We start from the raw sequence: 17,140 nt of genomic DNA on the forward strand, positions 1-17,140 counted from the left end.
TGCTGGACACCGACCCTCTCGTGTACAGTTCTCAGGAAAGGGCCCATCCACGGGCCGTGCCATTCGGCACCTGAGGGGAGGGAGCCGGTTATTGCAATTGATGGAGGTCTCCGAGGGGGGGGGGTGGGGGGGGAGAGGAATCAGGACTGCTGGTGAGCTCGGCAATGACAGGACCATGAGGTGAGGGGGCACCGTGTCCCTGGGCTGTGCTCTGAGACCTCCGTGTGCCCAGAGCCAATGTCCCAAAGTGTCCCAGGGCAGCTCTTCCCCAATCCAGGCTGGGTCACTGTGTTAGTGACAGCAGCCGGAGAGACTCTCTCAGTCTGGGCAAAGCTCAATTGTGCCCCCATCCACCAACCTAACCAAAAAGGAGATGGTGCCCAAGTTAAAGAGTTGCTCACAGCACACAAGCAGTGATATAATTTAATAATTCTCCTTCCAAACTAAAGTGGTAGAAATGCCATGTGTTTGCGGTCTGTCAGTTTCCAGCCATTCCTTTGGCCCCAATTTTCGATCAAAGCGTTGAAATAATAATTAATACTGTCGATTAAGTTTAAGGCATCTCGGCAAGATTACGGATGCACATTTGCGCAGAATGGTTCCTGGGATACCTGCCTTCCCAGGGTTAAAGTCCTGGGCCCTCTTTCCCCCCCCGCCCCCAGGGTTAGTCCTGTGGGGTGCAGGTTCTGACTCGAGTCCAAATCTTAACAGGGATGCTACCCAAGATTACCCAGCTTAATTACAATCCAGCAGATTTACATTCTAATTAATGAGCCAGTGCATCATTGCAATTGTAAATTTAATAATTTAATATTTGCAGATGCCACCAGATTGTTCCAGCGCTTGCGGCACTGGTTTGGCGCTCTCATGTCATGAGCTGCTGAAGTTACCACTTCGGCGATGTCCACCCATATTCGCTGGTATATCTGGGGGGTGGGGAGGGTTTTCCACCCCCACCTCTGGTTAATTGGCCCCACCGAGTCTCCACCTCATAGACCAGAGCTCCTTTGGCTTCATCAGAAAAGGCTTTCGCCCTCCTTCCTGCAACCTCCCCAACATCACTCTCTCCCGACTCCTCGTGTTCCATCCCCATTGCCTAGACACAACCTTCCTTCTCTCTCTCCCTCCTTTTGTCTTCTGAGCATATGCAGATGACCCCTGACCTCCCGAATCACAGGAAAAGTTAATTGATTTTTTTAAAAAACACGCACGCGCAGAACGGCCGTTGCTGTGGTTGCTGGCCTTGCACGCCTTACTACATCGCTGTCGCCCATTTCACATCATTACGGCTATCGCCCAAATTAAAAAGGCAAAACTTGCGTTTTTTAAAAGGGGCAATATTCCGGCGATCCTGAAAAATAAAACGACCACTAACGCTGGAAATATCGCCCAGCAATAATAATGGAAAGTCTAGCCCTTTATCTCTATCGATCTTTCCTTCCTATTACCATCCTCAGACTTTTAAAAACCAGGCTTGAAGTCATCTAACCACTAATATCAGATTTGCGTTGTCTTTTCCTTGAAGTTCTTTTTGACATTTTACTGCGGTTTCTCAATTTAAAAAAAATTAAACATTTAATACAATTTATTTTATGTTGGAAAATGGGTTCAAATTCCCGCTGCAGATTATAAGTCAAGCAAAGTATTGCAGTACTCTATTGAAAGTAGACATTTAGATCTGCAACCTCACTCTAATTCTTGAATACTTTATTTTTAAAGTTGGGAAAAACGAGTAGATCAGCGTGGCAGATTTTACTACGTGGACCATAACACCCGGACAACAACATGGCAACGTCCAACAGCCGAGTCTGTTCGAAACTTCGAGCAGTGGCAGTCCCAAAGGAACCAACTGCAGGGAGCTATGCAACATTTCAACCAAAGGTTTTTATACCAAGTAAGATGAGCTGGTATTTAATTTAAATAAAAAGTTGTGTTTTTTTTCATGTTCTCATGTTTTTACATAGTGCCTTTTTTAAAAACTCTTAAGCGTATTGCATTTCCTTTTCCACAGCATGAAAGCATGTACATTATCTTTATTATTTGGCCGCTATAGAAATCAGCGTTGGACTTTCTAATATTGAATTGGAATAAAAAGATGTATGGAACTGCTGGAATATTTCTTCATTGTCTATCTCTGAATAGTTTGATGGAAAAGGCAATTCAAAATTTTTAATTTTACTTTAACCAAATACTACAGCTATTCGCTTCAAAATATACTGCAGAACTGTGTGTATTGTACTATATATAAAGACTTTATAAATATATCTATAAAAATACATATATAAATATGTAAAATATAAATATGTATATATTATAATATATACATAATTCGTTAGCAGCCTTCAAAAAGGAATTGGATAAATCCTTGAAGGAGAAAAAATTGTAGGGCTATGAGGAAAGAGCGGGGGAGTGGGACTAACTGTATTGCTCTTCGAAAAGAACTGGCTCAGGCTCGATTGGCCAAATGGCCTCTTTCTGTGCTGTACAATTCTATGATTCTGTAAGACATTGGTATATTTATTCAACCCTCTGGGTCTCTGCACCCCATATCATTCAGTAGCTGGGAAGTCAGGCAGATTACTGGCTCCCGGACCTTTGCTAATGCTACTCTAACATTAAGAAATTGATTGAGAAGAGCCTGAGGCATATGACCCTCCAATATTTCCCTTGGAGAAAGAGCCTTGCCTTCATTCCCTGTGTGCTGCTAACAGCCAAAATGTGAAACACTGCAGAGTTGTGGGTCAAATTGATTAACAGAAAATTACATTGCATTGTGCTACACTGTGTTCTATTTTGATATTATATATGATTCATTACTTGCTCAAACATTTCTCAAAGGGGATGCTGGCAAATCTTATTCTTTTAATAAGGTGTAACCTTTTTAAAGTGGGGTACTGTCTATACCTTGTAAACAGAAGTCACTCTACTGGTCTTTCTAACAAAATGAATGTACTTTTCCTTTTTTTGAAAAAAGTTTCATGTTTCACGTTTTAGAAATTACCTTTACAGCAGCTACAGAGGTAACACTTGTGTAAGTAAGGCCCCAAACCCAGCAGACCACATTCTTTATTTATGGGTGTACGGGGTACGGTAGCATAGTGGTAATGTTACTGGACCAGTAATCCAGAAGCTTGGACTAATGATCCAGAGGCATGAGTTCAAATCCCACCATGGCAGTTGGAGAATTTAAATTTGGTTAATTAAGTAAATCTGGAATAAAAAGCTAGTATCAATAATAGATTGTTGTAAAGACCCATCTGGTCCTTTACTGAAGGAAATCTGCAATCCTTACCCGAAATGGCCTACGTGATTCTCGACCTACAGCAATGTGATTTGACTCTTAACTGCCAATTAGGAATGGGCAATAAATGATGGCCTTGCCAACGACGCCCACATTCCATGAACAAATTTTATTGTATTTGCCCAACTCCATCTCTATCTTTATAAATGTTCCCAGTTTCTCCATTGCCTTGATGAAAACAGGTGGTGCAGTGGTTTAGACTGGCCTTTCACAAGATAATTACAGATAAAGAAGACCATTCAACCTATCTTAATTCATCCAAAGCTAGAGCGATCCTAACATTCCCCATTGTAGCATCTAATTGTTTTTGCTTCCACTACTCCACTGCCTCCGCGAGATCCTGCAAATCCATGTCGTCCGCATGTCTGACACGAGACTCCCAAAACAAGCGCTGTACTCTGAGCTTCGACACAGCAAACGAGCGCCAGGTGGGCAGAGGAAAGACTTCAAGGACACCCTCAAAGCCTCCTTGAAAAAGTGCAACATCCCCACCGACACCTGGGAATCCCTGGCACAAGACCGCCTAAAGTGGAGGAAAAGCATCCGGGAAGGCGCTGAAAACCCCGAAACTCAAGTGACGACAGCGCAAGGAGCGCACGGCAACCCATCCACCCGTTCCTCCGACCACCGTCTGCCCCACCTGTGACAGAGACTGTAGGTCCCCCATTGGACTCTTCAGTCACCTGAGAACTTATTTTTAGTGTGGAAACAAGTCATCCTCGACTCCGAGGGACTGCCTAAGAAGAAGACTCGAACTGGATGTTTATTCCACATGTTGATTACTCTGTGTATGAAGAAGACGTTCCTGATACCCATACCCGGTCCTAAAATTACTTTTTACTTGTTTGAACCCGAGTCCCCTCGTTCTACTCTTGTAGTTTAATTTAAAGTAATACTCTGGGTTAACTTCTCCGATATCTTTAACAATCTTGTATTTCTCCACAAGAACACCTCTCTGATTTCTTCTTTCTAAGCTGAAAAAACCACATCTCTCCAATCTTTCCTCATAATTGACACTTGGGATTAGCCTTGTGGCTTATCTCTGCACGGCCTCCAGCACTTAAATGGCTCGCTCTTGTTTTTTTGGTGACCAAATCCGAGCACAGAATTCAAACTGCATTCTGACCAAATGTGATTGTTACTGCCTCTGACTTATATTCTACTATTTTGGCTATGTACTTCAAGTCCTTTCATATCCTCATAATGTTTCAAAGTGCTTTACAACCAATGAAGTGGTGTAGAAAACAAGGCATCCAATTTGCGCACAGCAAAGTCCAAAAACAGTAATGAGATGACCAGATAATCAGTTTTAGTGTTGTTGATTGAGGGATGTTGCCTAGGTGTCTACTAATTCTCCTACATTTCTTTAGCTATTTCATGGAGAATGCATGTTTACCTTTGTTTCCTATGTGCAGGACATTCCATTTGTCTATGAAATTTTAGGTTCAACTCATTCTGTAACTTCTGAGTTGCCTCTCTCCCTTCCGACTTTGGCGTCATCTGCATATTTGACCATGTTGCATAAACGTTCTGAATCCAGGGCAATTATGTAAATTAGAAACAGCAGTGGTTCCAACACCGGTCCTGCTGCATTCCACTCCGTGCATCCCCCAACTCTGACATAACTCTTTAATGAGTACTCATTGCTTATTTCCCTTCAGCTAGTTTCTTAACCATTTCCAGTGTTTACCCTGAATCCATTATCCGAGGCAACATCCCTCAATCAATGCAGGTGGTTCGGAAGTGTCCCTGGGATCACGTGGGCCCGATCTCCAATCACAAAGGAGGATTCCATTGCAATCCTTTGCAAAGTGAATCCCCTCATGATATGCAATGGAAGCCATCCTGGAAGGCACCCACAGCCGGTCAACTGAAGGTATTGAGGGCTGGTTGACTGGACGTTTACCTTTGAATGTGGGTCCAAATCCAGCCGAGACTGATGCAGTGAAGGTTTTCTCTGTTTGCTGTCTGTAAGGGTCCTATGTGAAATTAATCTATGAAGTCTCAGTTCAGTTCCTAGTGGATGTGGGCCTACAACAGAAAAGTGCCCCTAATTTGGCACAAATTGTCATTTTTCATGATCAGAAATGTTGTGGCTTATATGCATGTCTGGTATCTTTTATGTCTCTTTCTTTTTAAAGATATTATTTTCACAGTTCTTCATGTTGATATGACAAAAGTGTAAAAACAAATGGTAGTCTTTTGGGTAAGAAAGAAAGACTTGCATTTATATAGCGCCATTCACAACCACCGGACCTCTCAAAGCACTTTACAGCCAATGAAGTGTAGTCACTGTTGAAATGTGGGAAACGCAGCAGCCAATTTGCACACAGCCAACTCCCACAAACAGCAATGTGATAATACCAGATTATCTTTTTTTGGTTACGTTGATTGAGGGATAAATATTGGCCAGGACATCGGGGATAACTCCCCTGCTCTTGTTCAAAATAGTGCCATGGGATTTTTATGTCCATCTGAGAGAGCAGACAGGGCCTCGGTTTAACGTTTCTTCAAAAGACGGCACCTCCAACAGTGCAGCACTCCCTCAACACTGCATTGGAGTGTTGACCTAGATTTATGTGCTCAAGTTCCTGGAGTGGCACTTAAACCCACAACCTTCCGACTCAGAGGTGAGTGTGCCACCTACTGAGCCACAGCTGACACTTATCATCTGGGTATTGAGAATGGAGGGAATTAAGTCATCCATAAAGTAATACCTTTCACATAAGGATAGTCAGCCAATAGAAGCAACCACACTAGGAATCCATTTTTTTATTATTAGAAAGACTTCCAAAGTCCACACAGATTTATCCTAGAAATCCTCGGTAAGGCTGCTGTGTCCCTCTCAAGATAAAATGTCCTTATATTGACATGTCTTTCTTCCCTTTTGTTAATTAAAAAAATAATAGATTTGTTCTATTTAGGTGCATTGTCTTCAGTGGTCACCTGAACCAAATCTCCAATTTGTTTTCTTCCCCTTTATTGACATTTGGTTTCTGTCTTTATCACAAGATGAAGAATCCTTTTTGTGTTCTATTTTGTTTGGTTTCCCAGTAATTTATTTCCTTAACTGTTTATTTGATCCATTGCACATTATCTTTTTTGTCTTCGCAAATTAAAGAAAGTATTAATTTCTTGGGCATAATTATAAATTCTCTGCTTTTTGTCTTGATTTTTTTTTGGACTCTTTCTGGTATTCAAGTAGCATGGTTAAGAAAGTTGACAGAATTGCATATTTATAGCATCTTTCACTCATTATCACATTGCTGTTTATGGGAACTTGCTTGTGTGCAAATTGGCTGCCACGTTTCCCACATTACAACAGTGACTGCAATTCAAAAGTACTTCATTGGCTGTAACGTGCTTTGAGACGTCCGGTGGTCGTGAAAGGTGCTATATAAATGTAAGTCGTTCTTTTTTTTTAAGATGTCCTAAAGCATTTCAGAGCCAATAAATTACTTTTCAATGCAGTTGCTGCAGTTGTTCAAATTGTTCGATTTGTTCACATTGGCTGCAGTGTTTGCCTATACAGCTACAGTGTTCTCTAGTAGTTGACACTGAATTCCGATGGCTGGTAGCTATTTCTGAAGTGAGAAAGTGGTAGACGATGGTGCTTTAGATCAGGACTGGAAACGGGGGTGGGGGGCGGATGGTTAGGCTGAAGAAAGACTTGGTGAGGAACACCTTCAGAGAGACTATGTGATTTGACTGGGGAGTGCGAGAATAATTGGATGGTTGGCAGTTCTGCTTGTTAGGTGAGAGGCTTGTATTAGACAGCTTGCTAAATCTACATTTTATTTAGTTTGGATTTTGTGTATGTTAAATGTAATGTTTATTTCGTAAATTTTTATCCCGGAGTCACTATTTATCTTATGCAAATATGTCAAATAGACATTGGGTCTGAATTTGCGGTCAGAGACTTCCCGCGAGCGGATGCCTCCGACCTGCAAAAAATCTATCTGATAGTCCCAGAGGTTCGGACACTTGTACTCCTGGGTCTCTATGAGTAGGCCTGCGTAGAAGCCCGCGCATCCCGGGGGTGCATGCGGTTCGTAACGTGGGCTGGTCCATCCAATCGAAGAAGGGAGTCCCCATTCATGTTTATGGGGATTCCGTAAGTATGAATGGGGATCACAAAAAATATGCATCAAATAAATTTTAAAAAGAACATTTCACATTTAAAATGAATTAAAATGGCATTTAATTAAATATTTAAAACAAAAATGTAATTCTTTGAAAAATAAATTTACATATTTTAATGAGGCTAAAAATAAACTTACCTTATTGCACAGGTTTTTTACTGTATAAATTACTGAATTTTATTTTTATCTTTTTTAAAACTCTTACGTTGGTAAAAGCAGGGCTTATGCTTGTTTTTATCAGGCGTAAGAATTTCACGGACATTCATCAATTCATCAATTTTCCTGTTAAAGGTAGCAGACAGTAATGCTGTATTCATTGCAATCTGCATTCCCAAACAGCTTGTGCCATCAGTTTTTTTTTGTACGGCTCTGTTCTCAGTTCCCCTCATATGTCCCATATGGCATCCCTCCTGGAACTTCAAAAAAGATGAATTGTGTTGCAGCAAAATGCAATTTGTAATTGAAATGAACACATCTTTATCCAAAATAAAAATGGACGATTACAATTTTCATTCCACCCCCACCCCCCCAGAGAATGCTTTGATCTATTGTTCTTGATTCTATATTTCACCTTTTATAATTAAGTTTTGCAGATTTTATGTGATAGAAAGTGTAAGTGTGGGTGGTTTGGTATCTGTACTGCAATGGTGGACTCCCATTTTGAAAGTCTGAGCTGTCTCATTTCTTTCTATCAGACAGGTTTTTAAAGCTGTCAAGTCTGGTTTTATACAAGCTCTTTTTATCCAGCATGATTTATATGCAATAGGATTACACTATGTTTAATTTTTGTTATATTTAAAAAAGAAAACAATATTCAGGTTTTCATTTAGTTTTTTGGTTGTTACAAAACCTTTATTATGAAACACATTTTTGTGGGCGATATAGTAGACTGTGGAATGCAATGGTTGTCCAGTCTGCATTAGTGAACAAAAGCGATATTGAGACTTGCTGAAAAGTGTAGGCTGTTGAGGAAAGGTGGTTTGGTGTAATGGGTGTTGCCACTATGAGCATGATTTTGCTGAGCCGTATTCTGCTCCGGTTACGAATAAGGTAGCATAAGAAAATAAAGATCTCAAATATATTGGCTAGGACTTTCTGTTTCTGCGCTTAGCAGATCGCAATTTTCTACCAATTTGTTTTAATGGGTGGAAAATCAGAGGCTGGTTAACACAGACTCGGAAAGACCCGTAAAGGTGAGATTGAAATCACAGTAAAGAGTTCTCCGTTATGAGTTAATGAATTATCTTGCATCAGGCTGTACTGCATGGGTACATTTTACTCAAATCACTATTTATTTCTGCACGGGTGTATTGTGTGACAAATTGTGCTGAATTATACACATTTTTCTTTGGTTCAGATGATTTGACATATAATTTCATTTTGTTTCTCTTCAATCGCTTTCACTTTCTTAACAGTTACCGGTATAAAAAAAATCAAACAGAAGTTTGAAAGTGTTGAATCAAAGATTTCTGTTACAATACTTATACTGTGCTTCAGTCTTTACTAGTCCTATAGAATCATTGACGTTTACCATGCCGAAAGAGGATATTGAGTCCATTATATCTGTGCCAGTTCTTGGTGACACCATCACCCCTTTTGCTCGTAGCTTGCACTCCCATCATTTCTTTGCACTTCTGAGGGTACATGCTTTTACTAATACGATTCTTTGTGGTCACAATGTGTGTCTGGAAAAGAGCACAGGTTGATTACAATTTTATGTTCTTCTCTCTGGAAAAGCACTTCAAGGTGATCACATATGCGGAAGATAATTTCATAGAATCATAGAATAATACAGCGCAGAAGGAGGCTATTTGGTCCATTGTGCCTGTGCTGGCTCTTTGGTACAGCTATCCAATTAGTCCCACTGCCCTGTTCTTTTCCCAAAGCTCTGTAATTATTTTCCCTTCAAGTATTTATCCAGTTCTCTTTTGAATATTACTATTGAATCTGCTTTCACCATCCTTTCAGGCAGGGCATTCCAGATCATAGTAACTTGCTGTGTAAAAAAAAAAAAAAAAATTGTTCCCTCATGACGCCTCTGAATCTTTTGACAGTCACTTTAACTCTGTGTCCTCTGGTTACTGACCCTTCTGCCACTTGAAACAGTTGCTCACTATTTATTCTACCAAAACCGTAAATTATTTTGAACACTTCTATCAAATCTCTTAACTTTCTCTGCTCTAAGGAGAACAACCCCAGCTTTTCCAGTCTCTCCGCATAGCTGAAGTTCCTCATCCCTAGTACCATTTTAGTAAATCTGCACCCTCTCTAATGTCTTGATATCCTTCAGAATTGAACACAATATTCCAGCTGAGGCCTAAAGGTTCAGCATAACTTCCTGGCTTTTTTACTCTATTCCTCTATTAAAAAACCAAGGATCCCATATGCTTTTTTAACGGCCTTCTCAACTTGTCCTGCCAACTTCAAAGATTTGTGTACGTACAACCTCCAGGTCTCCATGTTCTTGCATCCCCTTTAAAATTGTACCATTTAGTTCATATTGCCTCGCCTCATTCTTCCTACCAAATATACCACTTTACACTTCTCTATGTTAAATTTCATCTGCCATGTGTCTGTCCATTTCACCAGTCTGTCCATGTCCTTCTGAAGCATTTCCGAGTTTCATTTCATCTGCAAACTTTTAAATTATGTCTTGTATACCCAAGTCCAGGTCATTAATATTTGCCCCAGCTGGTTCATCCATCCATAAAACCCACAGTGCCATTGTGCATCTAACTGTCAGTGTATCAGTATCTGTAATCAGAATGAGGGGGGCAACATTTCCAGGTGTAGGCTTTTATATTTCCATTATTTGCTGTTTCTATTTTTATCTAACTGCTTCTTGAATAATTCCAGAATTTTTGCCTCCACTACCTTACCCAGAAGATCATTCCAGGTATTAAATGCTTTTTGTGTTATAGAAACATAGAAAGTAAGTGCAGGAGTAGGCCATTCGGCCCTTCGAGCCTGCACCACCATTCAGTATGATCATGGCTGAACATGCAACTTCAGTACCCCATTCCTGCTTTCTCTCCATACCCTTGATCCTTTTAGCTGTAAGGGCCACATCTAACTCCCTTTTGAATATATCTAACGAACTGGCCTCTTTCTGTGGTAGAGAATTCCACAGGTTCACAATTCTCTGAGTGACATTATCACCCCTTTTGCTTGTAGCTTGCACTCCCATCATTTCTTTGCAATTCAGGACTGGTGTTTTGTCAACGCCAGTCCTGAAATTTGTTTTTATTTAACCAGTGTATCTATATCCCCATACCCTTCAGTCATGGTTTAATTTGAAATAGGATTCAGGGTTAACCCTTTCTATTCCACTTGGCACCTTATATAATTCTATAAGGTCTCAACTCATGTGGTTCCTTTTAAGGCTGAAGAGTGAGCTTTTCGAACCTCTCCTAGTAACTCAGTCCTCTGATGTGAGGGATTAATATTGATGTCTTCCTTGCATATAGCACTGCACAGATTGTGAAGTTATGTGTGGAGAACTCTAGGAATAAATTACTATTCTGTGGCACAGCATATTAATGCAGCAACAAAAGGCATCCTTACATACTCATATTTCTTTATAAAATGGCCCAGATACCGAATCAAAAAGAGGATTGGAGTGAGCTGGTTGTCCATGGGTGATGACAGTTCCTAGTCACGCTGACAGAAAACACAAAACATTGTTGTCATGTTGGCCTTCCCAGAATTTAAGAATACCTGTGAGGTAACACGACTGCGACACTTGGGTTGAAGAAAAAAATTTACATTTTTAATTCGACTCTGTCTACATTTAGTTAAGATTAACATTAGTGGATAATATTACGAGATTTATTGCGCCTATTAGTAAACAGTTATTTTGGCACTTTCCTAATGTTATTTTTGTACTTTCACCTCACAAGCTCCTCTCATTGCAGTAACATGATCCAGGGTACTTACAGAACCTGATAAATTGAATGTTAAAAGTGGAGTACTGGCAATCTACCTGTGCTCCTTAGTAGTTACAGCTGCTAATATAACATTGGGCCTGGAGATTCGGACACTTGCGCTCCTGGGCCTCTATGCATAGGTGTGTGAAGAGGCCCACGTATCCCAGGGGCGCATGCGGTTTGTAAACGCCCCTAGCATCACGTGGGCTGGCCCATTCAATCAAAGAAGGGAATCCCCATTCATGCTTATGGGGATTCTGTATGTATGGAAGGCCCATAAGTATGAATAGGAATCTCCTAAAAACAGAATTACACACCAGTTAAATAAAATTAATCATTACATGTTCAAAGTTAATTAAAACGCATAAAACAAAAATTTAATTTTTTTGAAAAATCAATTTAAATGTATTAAAAGGGCTAAAATTAACCTATAACTCATTAAAAAAAATGTTTTATACTTAAATAGTTAAAATATGATTTTAATATTTATTTAAACTCTTACGCTGGTAGAAGGAGGCCCTACGCCTGCTTTTACCAGGCATAAGAATTTCACGGGCATTCGCTGGGCAGTACCGGTGAATGTCCATTTCCTGGGGACGCGGCTTGACAGATCGCAAGTTCCAGGTTTTTGGCATGCGCAGCGCATGGGGAAACCCATAACTTGTGGGGCACATGGCTTTGTACACGCACAATCCAGGCCTATGTTTCACTTTCTTGGCTTGGCTTCCAATCACCCATTTCCACAATCTGTATCTCTCAATGGCTACTCCATAGAAATAAATCATCTCAGTAATGTTCTGACGAAGGGTCATCGACCCAAAACGTTAACTCTACTTCCTCTCCACAGATGCTGCCTGACCTGCTGAGATTTCCAGCATTTTCTGTTTTTATTCCAGATTCCAGCATCCGCAGTATTTTGCTTTTGTGTTATCTCAGTAATGTTTCCTGGATCTAGAGGGAACGAAACTCATGACCTTCAAATACTAAAAACTAAGTGTAACATGAAAACACCTCAGAGAATTGGATTAAAATGCTAGAATGTACAGTTTGAGTAAAAGCGAGCTGGTTTTAAGAACTAACATATTGTGGTAATCTGTTTGCAAATTGCTTTTTGAGCAGTCAATTTCTAAGTAATTAATTTCCTTTCCGTCACATTCTCTTCCCCAAAACGGTATTTTGCAGAAAATTAATGCTAAGTATTAGTAAACACAAGTAAGTACAGGACTCGTGGGACATATTTCTATTTATGATGCATGCAAAGGGAAATGGGAAATTCTTATCTTGTACTTTTGCATCCAGAGTTCAAATGCTACTTCATTAATCATACATTTTTTAAAGATACTGAAAAAAAGTTTGGGATTTTTTTTCCTTAGGAAAATTCAATCAATTTTGTATATCATTTTTAACTCTCCTCCCTCCTGCCCAATTCATTGGAAGACTGTTGCCGAGAATGGGAAAGGGGTGATGGTCAAATGTCCACAAATCTTAAGTTGAAATCTGCCCTGACTTTTACTGCACGCCAGCTTGTGAAGTTGCTCTCATCGGAAATTAAGAATAAAAATTTCACAAATCTGTAAAACACAAATGGAACTTTTTTTGACTCTTAATTTCCTCAATGTTTGCCTTCTTTCTTAATTCTTTAATGGATAGAGACTGGGATGTTGGAAAACATCTTCATTGAAACCTGGATGGAACTTATTTATTCAGCTAATAATCTGTTAGCCACATTGGCTTATATTTTTGAGAAGAAATATCCAAAGTTAACTGCAAATGTCCAGCACCCCTTAGGTGACATTTCTATAAAATCTGAAATTTTGCAAAGTCTATAATACTGTAATTGAGACAACACATCAAAGCAGTAGTAATGTTCAGGGAAAAAATGAACCTCCAGTTTTTATTGGCTTTCAGTGTTTGAGCACGTATAAATTTCAGCTCTATTTTTAACTCGGGGCATGAATTGGACTGGGGTTGGGGTGGGTTGCGGGGGGGAATGTAAGTGGCAAGCACCCATGATGCTCTTGGCGTTTTAGCCTGAGCAATTTTATCTCACGGGCCTCATTTCTATTTGACTGACCAGCTTCCCTCCTAGTTGTATTGGGAATTGGGCAGCCCATCCACCTTGCGCAAGGAACTACCGGCACAACTCCTGAGGTCTATTTACATAATAAGAAATAGGAGCAGGAGTCGGCCATTCGGCCCCTCGAGCCTGCTCCGCCATTTAATACGATCATGGCTGATCCGATCATGGACTCAGCTCCACTTCCCTGCCCGCTCTCCATAAACCCCTTATTCCCTTATCGTTTAAGAAACTGTCTATTCCTGTCTTAAATTCAATGTCCCAGCTTCCAGAGCTCTCTGAGGCCACAAATTCCACAGAACAACAATCTTCTGAGAGAAGAAATTTCTCCTCATCTCAGTTTTAAATGGGTGGCCCCTTATTCTAACATTATGCCCTCTAGTTCTAGTCTCCCCTATCAGTGGAAACATCCTCTCTGCATCCACCTTGTCAAGCCCCCTCATAATCTTATACGTTTCTATAAGATCATCTCTCATTCTTCTGAATTCCAATGAATAAAGGCCCAACCAACTCAACCTTTCCTCATAAGTCAACCCCCTCATCTCTGGAATCACCTTGTGAACCTTCTCTGAACTGCCTCCAAAGCAAGTATATCCTTTCATAAGTATGGAAACCAAAACTGCACGCAGTATTCCAGGTGTGGCCTCACCAATACCCTGTACAACTGTAGCAAGACTTCCCTGCTTTTATACTCCATCCCCTTTGCAATAAAGGCCAAGATTCCATTGGCCTTCCTGATCACTTGCTGTACCTGCATACTAACCTTTTGTGTTTCATGCATAAGTGCCCCCAGATCCCGCTGTACTTCAGCACTTTGCAATCTTTCTCCATTTAAATAATAACTTGCTCTTTGATTTTTTTCTGCCAAAGTGCATGACCTCACACTTTCCAATATTATACTCCATCTGCCAAATTTTTGCCCACTCATTTAGCCTGTCTATGTCCTGTTGCAGATTTATTGTGTTCTCCTCACACATTGCTTTTCCTCCCATATTTGTATCGACGGCAAACTTGGCTACGTTACAGTCAGTCCCTTCCTCCAAGTCATTAATATAGATTGCAAATAGTTGGGGTCGCAGCACTGATCCCTGAGGCACCCCACTGGTTACTGATTGCCAACCTGAGAATGAACCATTTATCCCTACGTAAAGCAGAGATGCACCTCTAAAAGGGGATTTGCATTCTCCACTTTGATTTTTGTTTGCAGAACGCTGCGAAAGATTGTATCAACACAGATAAGTAGAAAGGCTGAACCCCAGTATTAAAGTCAGGACTCTGTCAGCCGTGGCTCAGTGGGTAGCACTCTTGCCTCTGAGTGGCATGGATTTATGAAAGGGAAATCATGCTTGACATAGAAACATAGAAAATAGGTGCAGGAGTAGGCCATTCGGCCCTTCGAGCCTGCACCACCATTCAATAAGATCACGGCTGATCATTCACCTTAGTACCCCTTTCCTGCTTTCTCTCCATATCCCTTGATTCCTTTAGCCGTAAGGGCCACATCTAACTCCCTCTTGAATATATCCAATGAACTGGCATCAACAACTCTCTGCGGCAGAGAATTCCACAGGTTCACAATTCCCTGTGAAGAAGTCTCTCCTCATCTCAGTCCTAAATGGCTTACCCCTTATCCTTAGACTGTGTTCCCTGGTTCTGGACTTCTCCACCATCGGGAAGATTCTTCCTGCATCTAACCTGTCCAGTCCCATCAGTATTTTATATGTTTCTATGCGATCCCCTCTCATTCTTCTAAACTCCAGCGAATACAGGCCCAGTCGATCCAGTCTCTCCTCATATGTCAGTCCTGCTATCCCGGGAATCAATCTTGTGAACCTTCGCTGCACTTCCTCAATAGCAAGAACGTCCTTCCTCAGATTAGGAGAGCAAAACTGAACACAATATTCCAGGTGAGGCCTCACCAAGGCCCTGTACAATTGCAGTAAGACCTCCCTGCTCTTATATTCAAATCCCCTAGCTACGAAGGCCAACATGCCATTATTTGCCGCCTTCACCGCCTGCTGTACCTGCATGCCAACTTTCAACAACTGATGTACCATGACACCCAGGTCTCGTTGCACCTCCCCTTTTCCTACCGCCATTCAAATAATCTGCCTTCGTGTTTTTGCCACCAAAGTGGATAACCTCACATTTATTCACATTATACTGCATCTGCCATGCATTTGCCCACTCACCTAATCTGTCCAAGTCACCCTGCAGCCTCTTAGCATCCTCCACGCAGCTCACACCGTCACCCAGCTGAGTGTCATCTGCAAACTTGGAGATATTACACTCAATTCCTTCATCTAAATCATTGATGTATATTGTAAATAGCTGGGGTCCCAGCACTGAGCCCTGCAGCACCCCACTAGTCACTGCCTGCCATTCTGAAAAGGACCCGTTTATCACGACACTGCTTCCTGTCTGCCAACCAGTTCTCTATCCACGTCAATACATTACCCCCAATACCATGTGCTTTAATTTTGCACACCAATCTCTTGTGTGGGACCTTGTCAAAAGCCTTTTGAAAATCCAAATACACCACATCCACTGGTTCTCCCCTGTCCACTCTACTAGTTACATCCTCAAAAAATTCTAGAAGATTTGTCAAGCATGATTTCCCTTTCATAAATCCATGCTGACTTGGACCAATCCTGTCACTGCTTTCCAAATGCGTTGTTACTTCATCTTTAATAATTGATTCCAACATTTTCCCCACCACTGATGTCAGACTAACCGGTCTATAATTCCCCGTTTTCTCTCTCCCTCCTTTCTTAAAAAGTGGTGTTACATTAGCTACCCCTCCAGTCCATAGAAACTGATCCAGAGTCGATAGAGTGCTGGAAAATAATCACCAATGCATCCACTGTTTCTAGGGCCATTTCCTTAAGTACTCTGGGATGCAGACAATCAGGCCCTGGGGATTTATCGGCCTTCAATCCCATCAATTTCCCGAACATAATTTCCTGACTAATAATGATTTCCTTCAGTTCCTCCTTCTCCCTGGACCCTCGGTCCCCCAGTATTTCCAGAAGATTATTTGTGTCTTCCTTCGTGAAGACAGAACCAAAATATTTGTTCAATTGGTCTGCCATTTCTTTGTTCCCCATTATAAATTCACCTGATTCTGACTGCAAGGGACTTAAGTTTGTCTTCACTAATCTTTTTCTCTTCACATATCTATAGAATCTTCTTGAATCGTCTTGAATTTTTTGAGGATGTAACTAGTAGAGTGGATAAGGGAGGACCAGTGGATGTGGTGTATTTGGACTTTCAAAAGGCTTTTGACAAAGTCCCGCACAATAGATTAGTGTGCAAAATTAAGGCTCATGGGATTGGGGGTAATGTATTGACATGGATAGAGAACTGGTTGGCAGATAGGAAGCAAAGAGTGGGAATAAACTGGTCCTTTTCAGAATGGAAGGCAGTGACTAGTGGGGCACCGCAAGGTTCAGTGCTGGGACCCCCGCTATTTACAATATATATTAATGATTTAGATGAAAGAATTGAATGTAGATGACACTAAGCTGGGTGGCAGTGCGAGTTGTGAGGAGGATGCTAAGAGGCTGCAGAGTGACTTGGACAGGTTAGGTGAGTGGGCAAATGCATGGCAGATACAGTATAAAGTGGATAAGTGTGAGGTTATCCACTTTGGTGGCAAAAACAGGAAGGCAGATTATTATCTGAATGGTGACAG

The 17,140-nt window shown here is 41.1% G+C and overlaps 1 protein-coding gene across 6 annotated transcripts in view; it reads left to right on the forward strand.

Moving 5' to 3' along the window:
- The window catches only part of wwp2 (WW domain containing E3 ubiquitin protein ligase 2), a 247,327-nt gene that overhangs the window by 179,529 nt on the left and 50,658 nt on the right, over positions 1 to 17,140 (forward strand). For all 6 annotated transcript variants that reach the window (XM_070898209.1, XM_070898214.1, XM_070898210.1 and 3 more), the window contains one exon: positions 1,720 to 1,894. In XM_070898209.1, coding sequence (XP_070754310.1) covers positions 1,720 to 1,894 — 175 coding nt within the window. The remainder of the gene's footprint in view (positions 1 to 1,719; positions 1,895 to 17,140) is intronic.

This window comes from Pristiophorus japonicus, chromosome 13 (genome assembly GCF_044704955.1).
Source record: "Pristiophorus japonicus isolate sPriJap1 chromosome 13, sPriJap1.hap1, whole genome shotgun sequence".
NCBI classification, from domain to species: domain Eukaryota; kingdom Metazoa; phylum Chordata; class Chondrichthyes; family Pristiophoridae; genus Pristiophorus; species Pristiophorus japonicus.